A 26,358-nucleotide genomic window follows, 5' to 3' on the forward strand; every position below is an offset into this window, starting at 1 on the left:
GAAAAGTACAAATCTGTTGTTGGAAGTTTGGGCTGCATGTTGTGTCATGTGCCTTCTACATCCGTGTTGTCGTGCCTGCAGTACAACAGATTAGCTGACGTTACCAGCGTGTTTGTAAACACCAAAGTGCGCCAAGGAGATTGAAAGAGTTGTTACAATGTCACTCACTGCATCATTTTTACTGCCCTGGTGTCGATGTGCTGCTTTGGGCTCCTGTTCAATTTCCCAGTTTATCTGAAAAGCTTAAACCTCGGTTCATTGGTCCCTACAAATTCTTACAGCAGAGCACATGGATGAACTACCTGTTGATACACAGTGGTCTGACCGCCACTGCTGCGCAACAGATCATGCAGGACTCCTGCCTCAAGCCCTTAAATCGGTGTTTTGCAAATGGCCAACTTGAGGACAGGCTGGCCGCTTTCGTGCACCACAGGGGGAAGTTGTGCAAGCATTCACATGAACCTCTTCTTCATCTCTACATAATGATCACTGGCACTTCGTTGTCTTTCGTGTGTTAGCTTGGTTTGCTGGAATACAGTATCTACTCAATTGTTTCTCTTCAATATGCATTACTGCAGCAGACTATGGGTTGTACCTATTCCGCTCCCATCAGCCGTGTCGTTGCAACACTCAATTCCTTCACAATGCAGCCTTTTCAGTATGAGACTTCCTCCTCATTGTGCATAAACGCTTTCTCGTTGGTGCAGCATCCTTGTTCACTCAATGTGTGGCTGCTGCATTACACCACTGGCAACCATACACATGCAACAAAATCTGGCATGTATTCCAACCTATGATTAACGTACACACGAGTCATGCACATGTCTGCTTTGTTGCAAGAGCATGCACCTGAAAGACTGGCTCATGATGCCAGGTACACTTTAGCAATGGCACAAAACAAAAATGCAGCACCTGTGTCCATCCTCTGCATTCCGTGGGACTTGCTTGCAAACAAAAAAGGGTACGCCAAGGGTTACCCACAGTCAGGGGGAAGACACAAGATGGAGCATTAGCTCTAACACCACGGCTTACAGCAATTGCTTTACAACTAGGAGGGCAAAAGCAGCAAAGAAATACACTGCTAGTGTACAACCAAGGACCAGTAATGCAAAACAAAGTTTTCAGGCATTGCGTCCACAATAATGAAAACTAATAGTGCAGCATATTAAAGCACAGGTCACCGACACATGTTATAGTGTCGACAACATCTAACACTTGCCAGTCATGTTCATCCAGAAACTGATCGGACGACCAGTTCTAAAGTAGTATACACACATGTAACACTGTGTACTGCTTTCCCGAGTGCAAATATTACTTCACTCACAGTATGAAATGAAACCACATAATAAATTGCCAACATAAGCCAAACAGAACACACATGAAACCATGACTTTATTGCCGCTTTTTTTTTGGATGGAAAGTCCACCATAAGCTATGTATGGTGCTACTATGCTGTCAACATAAAAGGTAAAATCTCTCTCCTCGTCCTCCCAGAGGCCATGAATATGTGTAACAATGAGATCGTGGCAGAAGTCTTCCAGTTCCTCTCTAAGAAGTGCGAGGAGAGAGACTTAAAAAGGGGGAAAAAAGAAGGAAAAAAAGGAAAAGGCAACAAAGGCAGAAAAATGGCGGGTCACCGCCTTCGGCGACGATGGCCATGCCGGGAGCTGCTGCGACTTCTGCTGCTGCTGTACCTCACTTTAGCATCGGGAGCCCTGGACCCAAACCAAGCACAAGTGAAAACATAAATTCAAAAGAACAGGGACAACACCCAAGAGCTGTGCCCCCCATGAAACAAACACTGACTAATGCCTAAATGCGCACCATCCTAGGATCCTAAACCCCCGGCTTTACGCTCATGGAGGGCATAACCGTGGCAACTTACCAAAGGTAGGTGCCCACAAGGTGTTAGAATTAACGTTTCCTGCTAAATGACACTTTTTTTTTAATTAATGCTGCACAAGGTGCTTTCATTACAATGTACTGCAACTGTGTACTGCTGACATTCAGTTTTGAGATGCCCGCTACAAAGGATCATACACAAGAATGTAAAGCACTCAGGTCAGCAAACCAAAAGGGGGAGGAAGGACGTGCAACCAATACCAGAGATGCAAGCAGGTTTCAAACAAAGAAGGAGCCATCATGGGAGGAAGGAGCCCATTCGCTGGGCAGGTCAAATTAAATGTTGCCGCTATTGGTAATAAATTTGGAATTCTATTTTGCCATGAAATGGCAATGCATAGCCATGACTGAGCTGCTCTGTCAATACCATCATCAGTTTATATGCACATAATCTATCAAAAATTTAGTGTGTCCTTTTAGGTGCTAGAATAAGTTCTTCATAACGGAATGGAGATTGACAGTGTATAAGCAGCAATTACAAGGCCAATTCAAACATGGTTATATCAGCTTATCAGTGACTTTTACAACTGTGTAGAAGAGACAAATGATTGATAACTGCTAAAATGTTTGAAAAGCACTTAATAGTTTTTGTGAAATCGCAGTAGGCTTAATTCTTGTCACAGTGTGGACAGTACATTATTTACTCGACTGTAACATGTTTTTTTAATGATTTTTGTAGCTTGAACTTGACCGTCATGTTTAAAACAAATATCCTAAATCTCGCGGTTTTTATCAAACTTGGTTTTTGTTGGAATCGATGCCATTTTCGCTGTGCTTGTGCAAAGCCTCCCATATACTTTTCATGCCTGCCCATCAGCTATGGCGCGCCCATGCCACCTCCTTTCTTGTCATCCTCTCCTGTCGACTTATTTTGCCAGCAGGGGCACGCTTGTCCCACAATCGCAGCACGGTTTGTTCACGAGGAAAGCATGCAGAGCGAACTTTGTGGTGGACTTCTGTGCACGATATGGTGCTCGATTGTTGTCCTTCCCTGCGACTCGAGCAGAAAGTGCACCGAGTACTCTTCGTGGGGGCCTTCCATACAGTGGATGCTCTTTTGCTGCTGTTGTGGTGCGACTGCCGCCAGAAATGAACCGGGTGAACTTGTGTCTCGACCTGCTTGATCGCAGCTGTTCGTGCATTGGGTTGTCACTGTTCGTTGACCACTGTTGCTTTTCTGCAACAATGGATAGGTCGGGTGCTTAAGTGCCACTTCAGACGAGGTGGCGTACTGCTGCATGCCTCGCTGCACATCCTTCAGCAAATGCAAAGTGCCAGGTATTTCGTTTCACAAAATTCTCGCTGATGCAGCCTTACGCGAGCAGTGACTGAAAGTTATCTCAAGAGATAGCTGGAGTCCGAATAAAACATTGTGTTATTCCACTGTGTGCAGTCACCATTTTGTTGCTTCTGAGTTCAAATAAGGATGCAAGATGAAAAGGCTTCAAAAAGGTGCCGTGCCAAGTGTGTTTTCTGAATACCCCTCGTATTTTCAGCCCCAGAAAAAGGCGGAAAGTGACACAGCCTCAAGGAAACGGGAGGCCAGTGCTTTGAACGATCCACCAGCACCTAAAAGGCGAGCTGTTGAAAGTCAAGGGGAGCCATTTCAACCGCAGTGTGATGACCCCCTCCCCCCCGATTGTGACGCCGCGGACCATGTGCGGAATCCAGTCCTAGCACCGTTGGGCGAAAGTGCTCCTGCGTGCACTGGGAGCGTGAGAATACACGTACATCAATCTGTACACGTTTCCACTTACAGCTCCGTCTCGGCAATCGAGCGAAGGAAATGGAGGCGGAGAGAGTGGGACCTTAAAGTGCAGATGCAGAGGATCAGGGACACAGTTGACAAGTACAAGGAAGAACTTCAAAAACTCAAGGAGGTCTGTTATGTTCCCATTTTTCTTTCATTTGCTGAAAAGGCAAAGGAAAATAATGTTAGCACTTCAATTTTGCTGGAGCAAGTGAAAATGCTTGGACGGAAAAAAGCAAAATGGTCGGAACTGACAATATGCCAAAGTATCGTTCTGAGAAACCTCGCAACACGAGCCTATGACCGCATAAGAAGCGCTGGAATACTGCAACTTCCCACCCGAAGCACCTTGGACTGTTTCTTGGGATCATCACATGGAGATGTAAGAGTGATAGACCCGGTGAAGCAAAGACTATTTGTTGAGATTGCCGCTTACGCTTGTTCGCAATTGAGAATGTGCCTGTAGATAATCGATGAGATGAGAGTAAAAGAGAGATTGCTCTACGTAAAACAGAGAGATGCATTCGTAGGCAAAGTAGACTATGGTCAAGCATTTCCTGAGAAATGCTCTGACGAGCATGTCCTGGCTAATTCTAATTCATTGCTATGCTTTGTGTTGAACGGGCTTTCGACTCACTTTTGAATACTAGTAGCCTATGTTTTTTACGGAAAATTCCACTGAAAGGGAGCTTCACATCATAATGCTGCATGTTTTGAAAGTTGAGGCTACTGGATTTCTTGTGGCAAGAGTGGTCACTGGCAACCACAAGATAAATGTGATGGCTTATCAGCTTTAATGTAGTGGAACAATCAAACACTGCATAATGCACCCTGAGGATAAAGGTTGCAAGCTCTTTTTTAGCATTCGACCAGTGCCATCTGATTAAGAACGTGCGGTCCCAGTTTGGCTATCTGTCCCAGTTAAGTAACGTTACAGGATACAGCAGAATAGTATTGTGAAGCTTGCGAGACCTTTGACAGGTGTTTCCAACTAATCTGGAAGCAATCAGTGTGAAAAGAGCAGTGCGGCTGTTTTCGTCACCTGCACTCAAGCTTATAAGAGAACAAGCAGGCCACACATGTGACGCTAGCTCCGCACACATCAGACCAACTGCGCTGTTCATGGACACAACGTAGTGTTAGTTTGTTCCAAGGGACGTCAGTAACTGCACTCAGCCCATCCACAAAAGGAACCCTGAAGGAAAGCAGTTCGAGTCTGACAGCGACGATTACTTAGAATGGCTCGCTACAACCTTTTTGGACTATCTGGAAGACATGAAGCACCAGTGCCTAGCAAAGCAGCTCCTAACTAACGAGACAAACGAAGCCCTGATGGTAACCACTTGCTCGAATGTGGAATGTGTGATTTATCTGCTTAAGGAGATGCGCTTCTACTTTGTTCTTACCAGGAAGATGTCGTCTGACTATAGAATCCTTTTTTGGGTGGCTGAGGAAATCAGCAGGCAGCAACAATCAGACAGCTCGAATGTGGAATGTGTGATTTGTCTGCTTAAGAAGATGCGTTTCCACTTTGTTCTTACCAGGAAGATGTCGTCTGACTATAGAATCCTTTTTTGGGTGGCTGAGGAAATCAGCAGGCAGCAACAATCAGACAGCTCGAATGTGGAATGTGTGATTTGTCTGCTTAAGAAGATGCGTTTCCACTTTGTTCTTACCAGGAAGATGTCGTCTGACTATAGAATCCTTCTTTGGGTGGCTGAGGAAATCGGCAGGCAGCAGCGATCAGACAGGGGTCCGAGCTGTGCTGTCTGGTATGTCTGGTATACACTAAAAAAGGGTATTGCTAGGGCTTGACCACCCGCAATGTCATGGCGGCAGAGGAGAACAGCATACTGACAACTGCTGTGGAAGAAGAGACCTACCCGATGGAAAGTGCTGTTGGACAGTTTCCAAGCGAAGCGACCAAAGTGCTCACGGAGCTTCTCAGCAGAGATAAAGCAACGCTTCCCATGCCTGAAGTGGCAGCTCTTGCAATGGTAGGTGGTTACCGTGCGAGAACTGTCACTGAGAACATAGCTTGCAACGAGTGTTTCAGCTTAGTCACAAAGCCTGCCTCCTCGGCGCCGTCAGGTACTCCAATCCGGCACCAGGATAGAGGCAGTCTCCTGTACCCTTTAGAGAAACTTCTCACTGCATTGTACTGCTTGAGCAAGTTTGTCGACATAGTTCTCTTTAAAAGGAGGAACTGAAAAGGAGGAACTGAAAGGAGGAAAAGAAGCCATGGCTAAGGCTGCCAAAGTGTTCTGCGAACAAGTAGTTTTTGTGTGTGAAATATCACGGCACCACGAAACGCTTTTGGACTTTCTCTTGACCAAGTTTCTCAGGCCATTATTTGTGAACTATGCAATGAAGATCACCGACAAGCATGACTTTGCCATGTTTTTTGCAATGAAGCCCCTTTCCCGCAATGTGCTGAAGCTCTAATTGGTACAAAAAAAAAAAGTTTTTGTAATGTGTTCGACCACCGACTACTTCCGTTGCATCTTTCTGCACACTCACACTTCAGAAATGCTTCCTTAAATTACCAAGGGTTCTCAAAGGCGTCCTGAAATGACCATGTGCCTTATCGTAAACACCTTCACGGCTGGGAGAGTTGCCCGCTCAATTCTGGGATGGCAGCGTTACCAACAGCGAGGTCGAGCGCGAGGCTTGATGGCTGGCTTGTATTGCATTCGCTGCCGATTGGTGGGCATGGAAATTATAGCGGAGGCTATATTTGTGACTTGTTACTGGTGTTACGGTTACGGTGCCGCAGTACCCTGTGGCCCTTCATGCTTCGACTCCCATTTATTTGTGATGTTATGGCGACGTAGCACATTTTGTTTGACGCATGCTTCGAGGGATGAACAATTTTGATAGCTGAGAGGATGGTAAACTCCACCCTGGCTCTATGACAACGAATCGATTTGCGGATGGTAATCCAAAGTTGGTGGGAAGGGCTCTGTGGACCTCGTAGTGGCCTGGTAGCGTCCCCAATTGATATGGTTTTGCGGCCTCTTAAGAATTAGCCTCAAACAAGCTTGAACATGACGTGGTTCTCGGGTGATCACTTTTGGAGATAGTTTTGCTTTCGCGAGGCTGGCTCGTCCCGGCACTGAATCCCTCGAAGTATACCACTGAGAGCGGCATTGATAGCAAGCTTGGCACAGCGCCGAAAACGCTTGTCGGGGACCTTTTCGGTGCCCTGTCATTCAAAATTTTGCGAAAGTGAAAATATCTCTGAGAAGGATCGACCAAGAGAACTTTTTTCCGAATTGTGATTTCTTGAATAAAGGCACCATTTCGTCTTCTTCTCATCCTTCGTTATATTCACGGTTTACTTTTTTTATCTTGCTTGACTGCAAAGTCGACCCTCGTGTTACATTTGAGTAAATATAGTACTTTCACAAAAATGACACTTTTTGTTACACTTTGCATGGCATTGATGCGAATATATACATATGTCATGGTTAAATGATACCTTCATTTATTGCCAATGACAGCCAGCACAGAATGGCATAATTATGCATATGTGATTGCTGTCCGGTCTGACCAAACTGATAGATGCGGCAATAATATGATGTGGAAAGCATACAGAAAGTTATACCCAGTGTTGCCATTTGTTTAGGGACTTTGCTAACGCACCATTAAAAATCTTCTTGAATGTGCAAAAGCTATTTTCTTTTTTTTTTTTGTAAGCCTACTATCCGCTCTAAACATTTTTAATGTTAAAGGGCATCGCAAAGAGACACTTTCGAAGACCTACAGGCCGTGTTGCTACTGTATTTTATGTACGTTCCATTGACACAACACCTAAAATTTGTTAGGACCTAGTAAATGTTCCCCAAGAAAAAAAAAACACTACAAGCAGTAAGATACTAACCATGCACTTTTACTTTGCGTACTGTCTGGTTGATTCATTTGCACCACTGTGAATCAGTTCATGATGGTGCACGAGAAGTTGAGAGCAGCTCTGTAGTTGAGCGGTGCAGACGTGGCCACCTCATGTTAGTGTGTGTAGCAGGGTGATGGGGCCAGAAATTAGTTTGCTTCTGGGGCGTCTTTTAAAAAAAAATAGCAGGAAGCAACATCTTATTTGTGCTGGAAGCAAGTGCAACTGGACCTGCCAACATTAAGATTAGAAAAATACTAGGCGCCAAGCCCAAAGATGCCAAATCTCAGTTCGAAATACTAAAGATTGCTTTAGTATTTAAGATGCAGATTGTTTGTTCAAATAATTCGCAGCTTTTGTTCTGTAGGAACGCTGGAAACAGACACACTGCTGAAATATTCATGAATTTATGAAATATTCACTAACAATGCCAGAAGATATGGTAGTTGTTTACCCTGTAATGCCCAATGTACTTTATGTGCTACGTTGAGTTTGATGCCTCAAAATGCTTATTTAAGCACAGAAAACTTAACGCATGCCCATATTAGCATTTCTGATAGGTTGGAGTGAAGTTTCATGTGTGGATTGCGAGTTATAATTAACTGCAGTAATTAGGTTGTTACTCATATAAGATTTTATTGTTTTTTGTATGCAAATGTACTCTACATGGCCAAAGATAAATGTCAACACTTTTTACAGTAATGCTTGATGTGGGAGCTATTTTTAGGCATTATCGGGTTACAAACAGGTTCAGTGGAGTGGGAGGTGCTACTGGGGGTGTCTGTCAAAATAATCCAGTGGGTCCACAAAACCGAGCTCTGAAACTTGGTTGGCGACTGTATTTGCATTTTTTGAAACCAACTCTGCCCTAAGCTGCACGCAAATAAAAAATCGTAAGCTAGTCCCCGTAGATCCTCGCGTCACGGCCGTCGCAAGTTGGGCTGCTGGGTTTTCGTCGGTGCAGGTGTGGTTCAGTTTTGCAAGGAAATAAATGCAGTATGCAGACAAGCTGCACTGTAGTGGGCTGCACCATAACATATAAAAAGGAGGCTCAGGTTTTTAAAGGTTCCTGCTTGCGAAAATCGCCGCAAGAAATGGGCCACTGCAGTAACAGGTGAAAGTTGGATTTGATACCAGCTCATAGGCTACGTGCGGCAAATGTTTTGTGGCGGTTTGCAAGCTTCCCCGTTACTTTGTGGTTTGCGTGACATGCGTTACTCAACAAAGGTGCTTAGTACCACCGTTAATAGCATGTCATTACAATTTCTTATGGCACTCAGGGAAAGCTAGATTAAAATCGGCCTCGAATGTAAGTGGAGCGAGCAGATGAACTTCAAACCATGCCACATTAGTAGTTACATAGTCTAACACACTTTCACATACACAGTAAGTTAGATGGTCACGGGTGCGTTAATCGCAGTGCAGATGTCATAAACGCGCCTAAACGTGTTTACAAATTTCCGCGCGCGAAATAAAATGTGCAGAATGTTAAAAAAAAAAACCCCCTAAAAACGCACCCTGGACAATAGAGGATGGGACACACACGGTGCTGTGTGTGTCCCATCCTCTATTCTGCTGTCTGGTGTACGTTCTTAGTGCTGTTTTTTCAAACATTATGGAAAACCACCAACTCGCCCAATCTGCCGTTCTTCTTCAAAATGTGCAAAGTTGGTTGTTCTTGCAAACGAAGCGCGATTTTTGCGATGCTTTACCTGTGGAAGCAGGAGATGTGGCGTGATTTGGCGTCTAATCTGGTGTATAATTTGTCGTTTTGACAACCACCCAAACAATTTATAACAAATTCTACGAGTTCTGACAAAATGACGCGTCGAACGCCGGAAAAATGATTGGTTCCCTGATACTGTTGCACGATGGAGCGAGCAACTGGACAAAGGTGGCCAAAAGAGCAGACTGCTGTACATGCAGCCGGTGTTGCCGCCGGTCTCATTATCCAGCTGAGGGATACTGCCGAGGGAGGCAAGGAAATCGGCGACTGTTTGTTTTCCGCATGAAATAATAATCAACAGCAAAAAAATTATGTAGAGAATGCTCCCATTCCACTGAGAAGTGCCCAGTACTAAACCACTGGTGTGACCGCGAGCAACAATCTGATGGCATTTTGTCCGACGAAGCATTCACCCACCAAGTCGAGTACATCACCTCACTGAAGCAGCTAGTCTGCAACAAAGCTCTCGGTGATGAGCACTTTGGTGCTTTGAACAATCTTGAAATCGCAATAATTGGTTCAGCATTGACGAAGCAAAGCAAGCTTACCGACTTCTTTGGGAAACAATAAATGCTCCAGCCATTTCGTTACCATATTCTTGATTGTCCACTTATTATGAACGTTTGGCTATAACAAACATATTCTGCATGACCGTGACGGTCGTTATAAGTGGGCTCAACTGTAGTACATTTGCTCTTTGCACCGATGACTAAGAGAGAATCAACTTATTTAAGCCCATGTTAATGATGTTGATAAAATAAGTGCACTATGACGAGTTTTGGCAGGATTGCAAGCACAGTCAGCCGTGACTACCGAGGTCAGAGAGCTAGACCTACTGTCTCAACCAGAGGCTGCTGCCGAGCCATCACTGCACGGCACACTGTGGCGAATGCACCGCTCGCACAGACATGTTTTGCTCGGCTACATCCGTGTAAAACAAAGGAGCATCGTGCAGAGACGTTTGTTTTCGTACTTCTTGACGGATATACAACGTCTTCCAAGGGCTCCGTTCTGGACGTGCATGGGTGCTGTACGGTTACCATTACCTGCCATGTCGGGTCTCTGATTGGCCGTCGAGAGATTTGAAATTTGTGTTGGGAAGCAGAAGCTTTGCAAAACGTGTTTCGGCGCTTTTACCAACATGATGCGAAGTCGTACATTCCTGTCGAAATAAAATTTTTCTGGTCCAGGTCAGCTATACAGTCGAAGCCTGCGACAACAAAATCTTGAGGCCATGAAACTCTGCAACAGAGTATTTTTGGATCCCTGGTGGACGCCTATAGGCATCAATGCATTTCATATCTCTTGACAACAAAACCTTTTTTTGACTGCGATTCCGCATTAACTAAATTTTCCGAAACAGCAGTTCGAATATTATCGACTCGCGTAATGCTAACAGTGTCGAAAAAATGCACAAATGCATTGGGCCATCAAATTGCGCACGTGCTTGTGTGGCTGCTTGCTGCCATTTTTGTTTACAAAAAGAAGAGCAGCAGAGCAGCTGCACTTGGCAACAGGCGACGCCAATGATAATGATGATGATCTTGATTTATCCTTTGCTACGGGCGAGTACTGTGCAGTTTCGGGACCAGAAATGTGATAAACAAAAGGGCAAAATAAAGAAGAAACAACATCTCCTGTGTGCCATCACGGTATGAGCTAATGTGGAGCAGAACACCTGCGTGGCATACAGATCAATAATCGCCAATTAGCCAAATCTACAACTGCACGTGTGGATGCCGATGACACTTTGTACTTTGTGTACTACACACATGATAGTGTCTGCACAATGTGGTTGGTGTGTGAGGGTTGGTGCTAGGGCGCACCAGCTGTGCGTGGGATGATCGGACTGCCTGCTTTGCCAGCCTGTCAAGATGCCGCCTCGGCCAAAAGCAGAAATCTTTAATGCTACATGATAAGGCTGCAATTATTGCCCAGGTTGAAAAGGACAGGAAGAAGATGGACATCGCTAACGAATTTGGAATTACGTGCAGCTTGTTATTTACTATTTTGAAAAACAAGACCTCCATCCTTGGTGAGCTCGGAAATGCTTCAAGTGCAAACAAGCGTCAAGTGCGCCTACAGAGAGAGGCTGACTTGGCGTCTGCTGCCAAACCTTCAGCTTGAGCGTCCCACCAACGTGGACTTGTTCAGGGCACTTGAGATGGTGGCCGCTGCATGGGTTGCGACGTGTCTGGCTGGGATCGCAAAATGTTTTAAGCATACTGGCTTCATCGCCACTTGGCAGGCATAATGCGCTTATCCAGTGGCAATGAAGGAACATTTTGCCAAAGGCACACTCGGTGACAGTGCTTCCGGCGCAGTGCCACAACCGCTGATCAATGCATGGGGCAAACTCTGTGCCGCAGAAAACTAAGTTCCAGATGGCCTCAATGCCACCGCCGAATTTGCTTGTGCGAATGAAGACATCGTGCACAAGGACACTGTGGTATCCTGTGTTAACTTCTGGTTTCGGTTTTGGGTCTTTACGTCAGGGCGCCACTCAGTGCCAAACGCTGTAAGTTGCCTCCTGTAAGTTGCCTCCGCAGAAATAAACATTCATTCTTTGTCTGGTCCCCGACTGAAGCTGTCCGGCTCTTTCTTGCGGTGCTGCGCACCCCGGCCGTTTAGGCCTCATGCGGTAAACCTTTCGTCCGGCTGCCCCGTCGAAGCTACAACAAACTGGCGACGAGGTAAACCGCTCACTTTACTTTTTACGTCCCCTTGCCTTTCTACTTCTGCTGCTCCCCTGCTTCCGGCATGCAAGACGCTACGTCCACTTCGACGTCGTCCACCGCAACTCCCCCGCCTTTGTTCTCCGTGCCCAGCATGGCATTCGCACCACCCATGGCGCCTTTCCTTGCATTACCCGGTACTCCTTCGGTACCATGGCTCACATGGAAACGTTCTTTTTGCACGTTTCTTCAGGCGACCGGATGCGAAGCATTACAAGACGAGAGGAAGAAAGCCATTTTACTGAGTAATTTAGGCTTTGAGGGGCAGCGTCTCTACTATGTCCTCGCGTCGCAAACGGACTAGACGGCCGCTACGTTCGAAGACATTCTTCGCATCTTCGACCAGCACTACGAAGAAAGCTCCAGTCCCCTGGTGCACCGCATTATCTTCCGGGACAGGAAGCAACTACCTGGGGAAACCTTCCAGGACTTCGTCACCGCGCTACAAAGGCTAGCACCTGCTTGTGCGTTCGGCACTTGACACGACGAGTCTCTTCGCGACCAAATCCTCCAAGGCATTGCATCAAAAAGAGTACGAGAACGGCTGCTATACGAAGGATCGTCCCTCACGCTCAAGAAAGCCGAGGAAATTGGACGAAGCGTGGAGCAAGCTGACGAGGAACTTCAAGTCTTCAGCAGCTCGTCTATTCAGCGCGTCTCGATGCAACGCCAAGATGGCGTCGCCAGCCATCTCCTTCCTCGCCCGGGCGCGCAAGATGGTGGTCCCCGCCCCCCTTCTCCCTCGACCCGGCACCTTCAAGATGGCGATCAACGGCGTGGCGGAAAGTCGCATCCTCGAGCGGCTGGCCAACGTGACGCCCGGCCCGAACTCTGCGAAGCCAGTCGAGAATTCGCACCCCATTGCTACCGGTTCACCTCACCACATCGCATCTGATCCAGCCTGTCCGGCAAAGCATGTTACCTGCCGTGCGTGCGGAAAAGTGGGACATTACGCTTCGGTTTGCCGTTCGAGGAACCGAACGCAGCGACAGCCTCCTGCTCAAACGCAGCTTGTTTCCGTTACTGCTGATACAGAATCAGCCTCTACAGTCCCGTTTGTGCTTACAATTCAAGCACCGAATTTCCGTCCGGCGACAATTCGCGCCGAAGTCCTCATTGCGAATACTACACTCAAGTTGCTCGCGGACACAGGAGCTACAGCGTTGCCGATGAACAGCTCCCTATACGAAGAACATTTTAAGGTTTCTCCATTATCTCCTTCGAGTCTTCGACTCAAGAATTATTCGCAGCAAGAAATTCTGCATTCAGGACGTTTCTCCGTGCTCGTCAAGTATCGCAACAACGCTGCAGTAGTGACATTTCACGTCACGAACCAAGGCACTTTTCTTCTGGGCTTAGATGCCATTCAAGCTTTGGGCATTGACATTCAAGGGTCTTCGCTCACATGTCAAGTATCAGGACTTCCAGCTGACCCAAGCGTTCAGCCTCCGTCTCTTCCGCACAATGCTCCAACGGAGTTCGCCCATCTGTTCTCAGGGCAATTGGGACTTGTAAAAGGCTTCATCCACAACGTTCGTCTCCGACCTTCAGTGCAACCAGTCTCAGCGAAACTGCATCCTCTACCTCTGGTTCTCCGGTAGCAAGTCTCCGCCGAGCTGCAACGCCTGGAATCAGCTGATGTCATCGAACGAGTCACTGCGTCTGAGTGGATTTCTCCGCTCGTCGTCGTTCGAAAGAAGGACAATTCCATTCGACTTAACGTCGATCTTCGAGACCCCAACAAGGCTATCATTATCGACGCCTTTCCACTACTATTACGACTTTGAGGTGGTCCCGTAGTGCTCGTCACCCGTTTCGTGACAGAGCGTTGGTAGCGAAGACTTGGAGTCAGGCGTCAATGAGAATAACAAAAGGGACTTTATACACTATATACAGGTCATTATACAGGACAAGATCGGATCGGCACTGGGGCCGAGAGCTCACAGCAAACGCGACTGTTCCCCCACGGCGACGTCCGGCGAGACTCCAACGCGTGACACATCTCACTCCACTCGAGAGCGGCACTCGGCTCCCGGTGGGTCGGTGGATCCGGTTCTCCAGGCGGCGGCGGCGGGGCTTATAAAGCCCCAAGAAACGATTGTTGCTCAAACGGCCCAATACAAAGCCAGCACTCGACGGTCGTCCGAGAGGTCCAATCAGCGACCGCGCGGGCCACCCGCTTCAAAGTTGCCGTGCATGGTGACCTCCAGGGAAAAGGAAATACGGCGCTGGGCTGTCTAGCACTTTGTTGCACGTTTGGACATGTCGCTTGCCGATGCTTCTCCTCAGGACTCCGCTGCCTGACGGCTCAGCATCTTGACTTGTCAAGGGAGAGTTTAGGGCGCTGTGCCTTTCGGCGCAGCCCTGGATTTGTCCAAAGGGCGTTCGCAGGATAAATTCTGCATCTTGTAGATTCGGATTCCGGGCTGCTGGTACGGGCACAACACTACCGAGAGCTGACGAACTGTTGCATCGACTCGCTGGTGCTACTGTCTTTAGTAAGTTGGACTTGCAGTGCGCTAATCATCAGGTCTTATTATCCAAGAAAAGCCGTGATCTTACTACTTTTATAAGTCATGACGGTCTTTTCCGCTTCAAGCGTGTGTGTTTCGGTTTGGCATCTGCGCCATCCGCTTTCCAGCAGATCATGTCATCCGTTTTGAAAGACTGTCCAGGCACCTTGTGCTACCTTGATTATGTGCTTGTATGGGGTCACACTCAACGTGAACACGACAGAAATTTGCAAACAGTCCTGTCTAGGATAAGTAATGCAGGCATGCAGCTTAACCACAAGTGCGTATTTAGTGTCCCAGAATTAACTTTCCTAGGACATAAAATTTCCGCAAACGGCATTTCGCCGATGGATAGTAAAATTCAGGCAATCGTGGAGGCACCACCGCCTAAGGACAAAAAGGCTCTACATTCATTTCTGGGCCTCACAGGATATTATGCTAAATTTATCCCGCAGTATGCTGACGTAGTGGAACCGCTAAGGAAACTCCTAAGGCAAGGACAAGCCTTTGTCTGGGATCGGGATACTGAATGCAGCTTTCAGGCTATTAAAGACGTACTTGCATCACGCCCGGTGGTACGCATGTTTCAACCGCATCTGCCTATTGTTGTGACGGTTGATGCTTCTGACGTTGGCATAGGAGCCGTCCTACAGCAAAAATGCGGAAATGAGCTCTTTACAGTAGCTTTTGCTTCTCGTACGTTATCTTTCGCAGAACGACGGTACTCTGTAGGCGAACGGGAAGCACTGGCATGTCTGTTTGCGTGTGAACATTGGCATGTTTACTTGTTCACTCTACGAACTGATCACCAAGCTCTAGTCGCATTGCTATCTTCAAAGGGTCCTGGACAGCGACTGTTAAGAATTTCAAGATGGAATGCAAGATTGCTATATTACAATTTCTCCATTCAGTACTGTAAAGGTAACCAAAATGTCATTGTGGACGCATTGTCACGCCTACCTGTTCCTCCCGAATGTGAACCAGCACTAGATGAGGAAATAGTGTCTTTAGTTTCATCTTGTATTACAAAGGAGGAATTCCAAGTAGCCACACAGGCAGATCCAGTGTGCCAAGCATTAAAAGACAAAATAGTAAAAGGATGGAGAACTGCGGCGGATCTTCCGCCAGAGTTACAGGCGTATGCTGCTGTACAGTCCGAATTGTCCTACATGGATAATCTGCTTCTCCGAGGTGAATGTATCGTTCCTCCTGCTTCCTTGCGTCAGACACTCCTGTCTATTGCTCATGAAGGTCACTTAGGCATCACGAAAACCAAGCTCAGATTGAGAGGCATCTACTGGTGGCCTCACATGGATAGGCAAGTTGAGGAGCTTGTGGGAAACTGCTTTGTGTGCCAACAAGCAGATAAATCTGCCAAACCATCTTTTGCACCATTACAACCTGTCGAATGGCCATTAAGACCATGGGAAAAGTTAGCCATAGATATAATAGGCCCTCTTGATCGTGCTCCACAGTATGCTCGTTTTGCTTTGGTCATGGTTGACTATCATTTCAAGTGGCTCGAAGTTGCTTTTATGCCTTCCGTCACATCGGAAGCCATCATGCACAATCTCATGTCCATATTTAGTAGGGAAGGATTTCCTGATGCTATAGTGTCCGATAATGGACCACAGTTTGTTTCTGCACAGTTCGAAAACTTCCTGAAGGAAAGAGGCATTAAGCATTTCTTGTCCTCCCTTTGCTACCCACAGGCCAATGGCCAGGTAGAAAGATTTAACCGTGTCCTTAAAGAATTCATACAGATTGCTATTTTGGAACAACGAGACCTCAGACTTGCGGTCTTAGAATACTTGGCAATTTACAGGTTTACTCCACATATGACTACCGGTGTGTCTACAGCTATACTGCTCCATAGTCGACAACCACGAACTCGGCTGGATGTTGCAAACATGCCTCCAATTCATCCTGAATTTGCTTCTCCAAAGTTGCGCCAGGAAGTGCAGAGTAGAGTACGTGAAAAACAGGAAAATACTAAAGAGTATGTGGATCGTCGTCGCACAGCCAAATGTCCTCAGTTTCAGCCAGGCGATCTGGTTAGAGTACGTACTTCACGGAAATCTGGTCCTAAATACTCCGGTCCGTTCAAGATTTACCGCAAAGTAGGTCGAAGTACTTTCCAGCTTGAAAATGGCAAGCGTTGGAATGCGTCTAAACTGGTGAAGTACTCGGTACGTCAGGGTGAAACCAATGAAAGGAGTCGTTTCAATGACGAAACATCCTTTGATGATGGTTTTCCACCTTTTCTTCCAGTTCCTACTGGTACTCATTTTCCTGCTGCAACCCCTTCTTTGCAACCACCTGTCTTACCACCACCACCTCCGAGTTCACCCCGTGCAGAACAGTCTCCTGAACGTCCGTGCGACACTCCTAGCCAAGACACTGCCCCTGAAGGCACTCAGGTCTCTGACACACCTTCTAGCCCCAGTACGAGTAACACTTCTGCTGTTCCTCCTCTACAACCTGAACCAGTCCTCCGTAGGTCTACACGCCATAGACAACGTCCGGAACGGTTTAAGGATATGTTTCCAAGTAGCTTGTTGCCTTAGGTTACTGTCTACAGAGGTTTCAATCCTCCCATGCGAATTCGGCTTTTAACGCCAAAAGTATTTCCTTTCATGTTTGTTAGCTGAATAAGACATAAGCAGTATCCTTCAAATGGGGGGATTTCTGGCAGCATAAACGGTGCTATGCGCACGCTGTACTTACTGCTATACTGCAGATTTATCAGTGGATCCTACTTGTAGGAACACTTTTCTTCATCTCTTAGCATCCCCGCAGAAGGGATACCATAGATTTCTTGTATATTACGTTTCTTGCAGCATAAACATGTAGTGTGCACATTTTCACGACGGTAGTAGCTGCCATACTAATTTTTCTTTCTGCCAAAAAGTTTTTAACATTAAAAGTCGTTAGCATTCTAACGAAGGGGGGGGGGGGGGGGGACTATGGAGTGTAAAGTGCTTTTACGCACAATGCCCAATCCACGACAGCCACAGAGACTGTCTTGAGTCAGGCTCAGGGCGAATGAGCCATCTATCAGTGCTGTCCTAGGGGGCACACAGATGTTTGTTACTGTCTACTTTTGTACTTTGTGAATTTTTTATGTGTTATCGGCGTGTGCAAGCCTGCATCTCATCGTCCTCCCAAGACGGGTACTGACACTGCAGAACTGGAGTGCAATAGTTCATATTCAGTTTTCATGTGCGTTTTTCTTAAATGGGGAAGCCAAAGATATCATTTTCTATTGTGTAAAGATGTCATCACTAATCATGTGTGTTACAGTGCTAACATGTGTTCTTTGACTCGTGACTTACTTTTGTTGCGAGGAGAGCGAGTAGAGCATTTTTCCTTTCAAGGGAGAGGTGATGTGGTATCCTGTGTTAACTTCTGGTTTCGGTTTTGGGTCTTTACGTCAGGGCACCACTCAGCGCCAAACGCTGTGAGTTGCCTCCTGTAAGTTGCCTCCACAGAGATAAACATTCATTCTTTGTCTGGTCCCCGACTGAAGCTGTCCGGCTCTTTCTTGCGGCGCTGCGCGCCCCGGCCGTTTAGGCCTCATGCCGTAAACCTTTCGTCCTGCCGCCCCGTCGAAGCTAACACAGACACGACTGACGAAGCCATAATAAGTAACTTGTGCAAAGTTGACGATGCCAAGGACCACCAAAGAGCAAAACATCAAAAGAAGAATGATATGTTAGACGCCTCCGACACAATTAGTTCGTTTTTCAGTGAGCACGACTACGACGTGGACCACTTTTTGTAGTGTGAAGGCAGAGCTGTCAAGTTGCTGCAAGGCAAGGCTTGGCAAAGTAAGCTTACCAACTTTTGGAAAAAATTTTTCTGTTTTTTCAGTCTCATTCTCGTGCCAATGAAATCCCCGTAAAAGCGCACTGTTTTGCTTTGCCCAGTGATATTGTTATTGCAGGTTTTGGCTGTATTGCAATGCTAGTGCTTACAAAATTAAGTCAACAGTACTCCACAGAAGGCGTTGCCATGCATCTGCAATGTTGTGAATTCGTGGTGGAGTTTTCAAACAGTGTTGCATCTCAACACCACAAACGTGTCAATTGGACGTTTGCCACAAGCAAACACCCGCCCATCCATCAGCACCTGTACAGACATCAATGCAGCGTGGACACCGACTCTGGACGGGTCCCAAAAAAGGCCATCACCTCATTATCTGGCAGCTTGAGCTAAGGATGAAAAGGGGATAAACAACGACGACACTCTGGGAGTTGCAGTTCAGAAGACGTCTGCCACGAGGCAACCCTTCATCAATCCACCAGCACCTATCCGGACGTCAAAACAGCGTGGACACCGACTCTTGACGGGTCCCGAAAAAGGCCATCACCCCCCCATTACCTAGTAGCCCGAGCTGAGGATGAAATGGGGGGCCCGAGCCAAGGTTACTAAACAACAACGGCGACCTTGCATTCGCAGGTTGGTTTCTTGCCACATATTCCAAACCATCGGGCTTTGGAGGCGGAGTTACTGCGGAGTGTTGCGAGCATGGGCGTTGTATCGCAACGGAGTCGATGATTCGTATGGCGATTGACGCAGTGGGTTTCGATGAGGACAAGCTCATGGATGCCTGGGAAAAGACATGTCACTAGAAGGAAGAAAGGGAGGAAGAGAAGCGTGACATAATGGAGCGCGAGAGGAAAGAAAGAGTGGGAGAGAAGAAGAGGCAGCAATAAATTGAGCTCGTGGAAATAAGACTAGACATTGCGAGATTAATGCGCAGGATGCCTCCACAAATTAAAAGTGTGAAAATTACGAGTTTGCTTCAGCCATACGAAACAGGCGATGACACCGGTCTCTACCTGATTAATTTATAATGGATTTGTAAGAAGCGATCATTTCACCAGGACATATGGCCGGTGTGGTTGTTTGAGTTGATGCCGGGAGAAGTTGTGCAGGTCGTAGTCCAACTGAGCGCAGCCAAGGCAGGCCGGTACAGTTTGGTGAAGGCGGTTTTGCTCGCTAAATACAAGCTCTACGTAGAGGAACTTCGGGAGGAACTGGTTTCCTCGATTGAAATTCAGGAAGAAGGTCTGGCAGTTTGTTACGATGGGGAACACAGTGCGAAGAAAGAGGATGAAGTAGCTAGCTTGGGAGGTGTAGTTAAGCCAGAGGAGGAAATCCTTCCGATTCAGACGCTGAATTATGATGAAGAACTCAGTGTGTAGAAAGAGGATGAAACAGCTAGCTTGAAAGGCATAGTTGAGTCGGAGGATGAAATCTTACTGATTTCCTCAACAGAAATTCAAGAAGTTGGTCAGGCTGAGAAGCCACCAACAGAAACAAAAGAAAGGCACTCCAAACGGAACACCAAAAACAGTGCCAAATTCGGAATTGCAGCAGAGAAGACAATGTGGCTGGGTAAATCTAAAGCCACTAAATCTTGTGAGGAGTGCAAAGAAATATTTAGAAAGGTGCGTATGCCGGTTGGAATGTTTCGAGTTAGAGCGTGCCCAAGTCATCAGACGAGGTTGAAAAGAAAGGGACGTTCGGCGCAGAGGAGGACAAAATCCAGAGGTCAATTACGTTCCCCCTTGTTTAGTTCTTTTCGAGTATTAGCCTGTATGACACGGGAGAATGCAGTGGTCAGGCGACGTGACATAGTCATAACAAGAAGTGCATTCCAAGGGAAATGCCAGAAATGCAGGTGGACAGTACGAAAAGTATTGGGGTCTGCAGCGAGGAAAATGACATAAGCGACCTCTGTATTCCCAGGCTGACAAGTTTGACAGGAGTGTTCAGACAGCGCCCGCCACGAGTATGGCTTAAGGAGACAATTTTTGCGCACACAAAGTTTGGAAACTTTTTTTTCGATATGTCGTTTTTTTAAGCAGATAGACTTCATTCTTTTAGATACGCTTGCACCGCGAAGTCCAGGTTAGTTGTTAGAAACCTGTAGTGGCGCGCTTTAGTATCAGTTCGCTTTTAGAAAGGCTCGGGAGATTTTTCTTTGAAAGTAAAATGCGTTATTTAGAGGAGCCATTGAACTGCACAATTTAGAAAGGTTAATACTGTCCCTCTGAGAAGTGTTATGCTCAGACACAAAGAAGCAAAATATTGGCGCGTGTCTTGCACGTGTGTTTATCAGACAGCAGCGCTTGAGAATCGCTTAGAGCGTGCATAGTAGTATTGAGAAATAAGCTCAAATCTTCATGTAGTTTGAAGCACGTAATTTTGGCAACATTTCTTGTTGTTTTTCATTAGTGTGGGTCCTTTGTGGACAAGAGAAAGAAAATGTTAATGCATGAGTTGCACGAAAGTTGAACATTAGCGGAGCTTATTCGGAAAATGTGGATTGCTTGAAAAGGAAGTTTTGTCTTCACAGCCTGTACTTGTATCGCCAGACTTCTGCAGAGAATGCATTCTCTGGGGTGATGCCAGCAACCGTGTTCAAGGTGTCATCCTTGCCCAAATTAACGAATGCGGTGAAGAGGATCCTGTGCTGTACCTCAGTTGAAAACTGATACTGCGAGAAGAGGCTTCTAGCACCATGAAGAGTGTTTTTGCATGGTATGGGCAGTTCAGAAGCTTGGATGTGATATGCAAGGCACTAAATCCACGGTCGAGGGCGACCAAGTATCGCAACCTTGTGCCTTCACACACTTTCATTGTGGAGAATGGTCGTCAGCTCAAAAGACAAGAAATTAGGTCACAAGTGGTTTCACCTGTTGAGGGAGTGATAACGAGTTGCCAGACGAGAAATTAAACGTTTAGTCTCCGACATTCTTGCGTGGCATGCATATTCCTGCGACTAGGAAGTGAATGCAGCTAAGTGTGCACACATTCCCATTTATTGCAAATAGACCTCGAAACTACAATGCCGAAAGACCAGTATTTTCATGGGGATGCTGCCAAACCAATGGTGACGATTATTGCAATTGTGTATACGTTGTCAAACACTTTGAAAGAATAAGAATTGGCCTTCTGAAGTCCCGGCAAGGCTTTGTACTTGAACTCGGTTTGTTATCGAGGCTGCCATACGTGTGGACATTGGCCAACGCTGCCCAAAGGTATGCCGATGAGGAGCATTCTGGTTTAAGCAGCATTGTCTGCTAAACACCATTCAATATCTGTGGAACAATTTCTGTTGATATTTTGCTGTCAGTGTTGCTGTCTACTAAAATGTATTTGAACAACCACATCCACTGCCTACTAAAATCGCATGGATCTAGAGGGGCATCTATCTCTGGTAAAATGGCAACACTGGGTAGGGCTACCTGCTCATTTCAACATCGCATGCGCTGCGTGTTCCATCCAATGCAGCTACAACCTGTGTGAGGATGCTCAATTTGTACACTAACGTGGCGGCTGTTTGGGCGTGTTGGTAAAACATGACAAAGGCTTCAAGTGCACAACCACATGAGGATGGTGAAAGAATACCGCCTTCTTTCACTGCCCTCAACTGGTTGTGCTTAAAGCTGTTGTTGTTACTTTCTACAGCCCTTGCTATGTTTTCTTTTTTTTAAAGAAACGGGTGAGAGGGTGCTTTCTTCACTGTTCACTAGATGGGTGAGAACTAAGATAGCCTAACTTCCTGATTACTGGTTCTGGACTTGCAATGGCAGTACTACCGCAGGAGGAAGGCAAAAACAAACACGATCTTAAATTAAAAAAATACTTGACAAAAATTCACATTTTTCTTTCTGTTTAGATTCCAAAACTGGATGCATGAAGAGCACTGCCCATGTGACGCTTTCCAACTCATTTGGTTTCAAGACTGACTGCAGCACTAGTGCATGATGACAAGTCGGATGCCTCATCAAAGTGAAATCACGAGAGCAATAGAATTAGCATGGGCAGCGCTTCCAGTGCTACCTCATTTAGGAATCCGATATAAGAGGAAGAAGGCGGAGCTCTGGAGAGATTTACAAAGTTGCCCAAATTGCTGTAGCCCACTGCGGTGCCCTGCTACAATACTGCCAAGGCAAAAAGGGCCTTAAACCAGTAATTAAAAAGCATTTTAAAGATTTTATCAGCAAGCAGACTGCAACAGCCACTTGACCCCCTAGTGTCTGATGTGCTGAAGGGATAAGTACTGGAGAAAGCATCTTCATCAGTTAAACTTTATTTTAAAAAGTTCTGTTTCCATTCTGTATGTTAGTATTTTGTTTCAGTATGAATGCACCACACTGTTTCAACTTTCTTTTTTCTCACTTCACACTTTTTTATATGCCCTCTGCTGTATTTATAAATAAAAAGGTACCCCAGTGCACCCCCATAATATTGAACAAAAAGATGTATGCCAAAAATTATTGTTTCCTGAGCGTGCCATCAGCCGCACAGTGAAGACTGCCGACATGGGCCAACAGAGGCAAGCACACCACCTGTTAGTCACCCTGGGAAAAGAAAGCCCTGCCCACACATGCATTTGCAATTCATTTACCTGGTTATGCGCCTCTTATCTAGAAAGCTTGGGGACCCTTTGCGGCGCGGAATGGAGGGACTACGTGCGTACGACCTCGAGCGAGACGACGCAGACCTCGAGCAAGACCTGCAGGTGAAAAGGCTTGCATCATGGGAGGCCTTCCCGTCACTTGCTTGCGTTGCTCGTTAGAAAGCAAGAAATGGTTGCAGTGGCATTTGTGTCCCTCATTAAAGGGGGCACCTTGCTGTTCACTACTCATGCTATTACAGGATAGGTGCATGGGTTCGAAACAGTAGCACTGTACTAGCAGCAAGATGTTATACTGGTTAGCAGGGTATTTTAGCATGAAAGTCAATGCGCAAAAAAGAAGCGATGGGCCCAGCAGCCTCTAGATGTGAGCCAGTTAGATTGCAGAAGAAAGGACAGTTACACACAGAAGACAGTTCCCCAGGGCAAGGCTCGAATTGCTATGCCACCAGTGGCCGTTTGCGGCCGCTGGTGGCCCGAGGAGAGCATACGTGTCACTGGTGATGACAAAGCAAGCCACGGTGAGGCATGTGCAATGAGGGGGCATGCTTAGCACTGATGCTGCCACGTGCCACACCTTGACTGTCGATACTCTCTCTGCATGATACAGGTTTTTCATGACGGCACGGCCCGGGTCATGATCAGGCTCATTATGTAGACTTGCTCCATGTGTGGTTTGTTGTACAATAAAGCCTTGCTATAGAAAAGCTGAAAGTGGCACCAAATCATGTGTCTTGCCTACACCTTGGGCGATGTCTAAATACAGTGGAATCACATTAATTAAAACTTCCGGCTAATTCAAACTGCCACTATGGCCCTGTCTCCATCCTGTGTATTGCAATGTACAAGAACACCGGGTAGTTAAAACTAGTGTTTGTTAGCGTGAGGTAATCTGAACAGACCACCTGACTACGGTTCTGCCAGCAGCGCACATGCCCACACAGCTGGCAGACCCAGCAGTGCACCAAGCGCTGTTGCTGCTGCAAAGACTGCGAGCACAGAAGTACAGCCTCTGAAAAAGTTTCCTCACCTGCTCGATAATTCAATCTTCCTCAAACAGAAGAAATGATTAATGGCAACAGGAACTTCGGATGCCGTACGGTGTCTGTATATTTCCTGGACTGATCCATAAGCGCTACGTTAAAAAAATAGCGGCCAAGAACAAGACTGTCACTGCTCAACTTTTGGGGCAAAGGTACGATATCTGCACTTCGTGACAATTTGCACTGAGCCGCGTGACTGATGAATGCAAAGTGCACCCATGGCCTCAGCCACTGTCAGACATTGCCCATATATATAAACTGTGGTCAATATCGAGAACAAGTAGGTGTTATTCCAATGAAGAGAAACGTAGAACAAATTTCTGTAAACGAATTTTCCATGCTGCTGTAGTTGTGAAAAAAAATCAAATTGATTTTACTGTCAGTTTTTTTTTTTGTGCTACCAGAATATTTTGACATTTTTGTGCCCTCAACCATGCTTGAAAAATTACTCAGCAGCTGTAAATGTTTGCAGCTCGTCTTTCAAAAGGATGCACAAGTATTGTATCACACTGTGTTCTGTCCGAGTGCTTCCACTCAGTGCTTGATTTTGAGCTGTTTAATTCAAATGAATTTTCAGACCCCTTTGTGTTGTAATTATCAAGGCTCGGCTGTACATGGGAATGAAGAAATGGTTTGTTCAGCATTCAGTCAACAATATTGGTGAGGCAAATTAACATCTGCTATGTGCTATGAGAGTATTGTCTTTTAGTTAGCCCATCAATATTTTTTAAAATTACCAAAAATTCGAAAAAGAAAAGATACTTGATAACAAAAAGACATCACACTTGTGTAGACTGTGTCAAGTACAGGGACACTGTCTGACCTGCTTTGTGAAGCTATGTGAAGCTATTCAATGTCCCACTGCTCGCTTTATCTTAACCAACTATATTTTTGTGGTGTTGGAATTCGTCAAATGAAACATGGCGATGCACTATCTGATACTTTTGCCTGCTTCATTAACTTTACTATCATGCAATGTGCTGTTAAAACCACAATCTAGAGTATCTCCTCGCCATAGCCAAACAAAAGCTCGTGTAAACAGTTATCTATGAACACTTAATTTTTCACCACCACAATAGTGCTGTGCAATGCCCTCCCCGATCACATAGTTTCCTCCACAAAGAAATTCCTCAATAAATTATTCACTTTGCATAACTTCCTCACTCCTCAACAGGTGTATCACATACAACTTGAAAGCATGTCTAACACTACATTCCTGAATATTTTGTTAATTCCGGTTTATTATTATTTGTTCTTTGTGACAGGATGTGAACTTCTTGCCTTTAATATTTGCCATCAACTGCTGTTTTACTCTGTATTTACCTTGAATGTACATTTACTTTTAATGAAAAATGGTTTTGTTTTGTTTTGGTTTCTTGTCGTAGCTGTTGTAATCGCTCATTTTTGTTAAATTTTCCATTCTGTAATCATCTTTTGTTTATATGTCTCTATGTCCCCCCCTTATGTATTGCTGTTGGGCCCTTAAGAAGGAAATAAACGAAAAAAAAGTTTAACCTGTATAACCTTCCACAGTGCTGCAAAGTCTAAAGCCAGTGTATTTCTTTTTATTATATGTATCACTTTAACGCAAACCTATATTATCTTTTTCTCTCCATCGTACATTTCATTTTGAGGCTGATGTACGCACGAGTAACACCAACAGCAAGTTCACACAGTTTGTTCCAAAAACAAGCACAGACTGGAACACTGCTTCCACTGCCACGGATACCAATGTGTTCGAGGCTGCCGTTTCTTTTATGTAATACTGTTGTTTTGTTTATTAGTAACTTGTATTGTGTACACTTTGTTGCTCTTTATATTGACGTATTTGTAATACCTGCTCCTCCCTGTAATGCCTCAGTCCAGAGAGTGAATGAATGACAGTATCACCACTCGTGCATCTACCACAGAAGGTGTGCATCCACTGGGTGCAGAATTTCGGGACTGCAAAGAGGAAATGTGCAGCTCTCCCCGAGCTCACCTCGAGCTGTAACTCCGGCTGCTGTAGGAGTGCGAGCGACTCCGCTCGCGAGATCGCGTCTGCCTGTGCTCCGGGCTTGGGGATCTGCTGATTGTTCAGAAGGAAATGTGCGATCGGGTGGGGGAAGAGGGCAAGAGGCCAATTAACACCCACTCATGAGCTGCCTGCACAGCACGCCCCGAGCGGCGCCACAGCAAGCGGGCAGCACTGCACACGCTGTCCATTCACGTACACATACGAGCCCTCCTGGCCATTATCAGACAACTAATAGTGTTTCGAGCCAAAATTATGCTAAAGCGAGACCCTCCGGTTCTTGGTGCTGCGTGCTGCTACGAGAACTGCAGGCACAGTGCAACAGAACACGCCTGAAGCACCGTGCATG

General features: G+C 46.1%; 1 protein-coding gene across 10 annotated transcripts in view; it reads right to left on the bottom strand.

Moving 5' to 3' along the window:
• Positions 1 to 1,370: 1,370 nt before the first annotated feature.
• The window catches only part of LOC142575078 (uncharacterized), a 270,565-nt gene continuing 245,577 nt past the window's right edge, over positions 1,371 to 26,358 (bottom strand). For 4 of the 10 annotated variants that reach the window (XM_075684045.1, XM_075684041.1, XM_075684050.1 and 1 more), the window contains 3 exons: positions 25,977 to 26,063; positions 22,944 to 23,051; positions 1,371 to 1,715 (listed from right to left, as the gene is read on the bottom strand). In XM_075684045.1, the coding sequence (XP_075540160.1) occupies positions 1,634 to 1,715; positions 22,944 to 23,051; positions 25,977 to 26,063 (277 nt within the window). In that variant the 3' untranslated portion in view covers positions 1,371 to 1,633. The remainder of the gene's footprint in view (positions 1,716 to 22,943; positions 23,052 to 25,976; positions 26,064 to 26,358) is intronic. The other 6 variants (XM_075684049.1, XM_075684046.1, XM_075684043.1 and 3 more) reach the window with 5 other exon arrangements.

The sequence above is a fragment of the Dermacentor variabilis genome, chromosome 3, assembly GCF_050947875.1.
Source record: "Dermacentor variabilis isolate Ectoservices chromosome 3, ASM5094787v1, whole genome shotgun sequence".
Classification (NCBI taxonomy): domain Eukaryota; kingdom Metazoa; phylum Arthropoda; class Arachnida; order Ixodida; family Ixodidae; genus Dermacentor; species Dermacentor variabilis.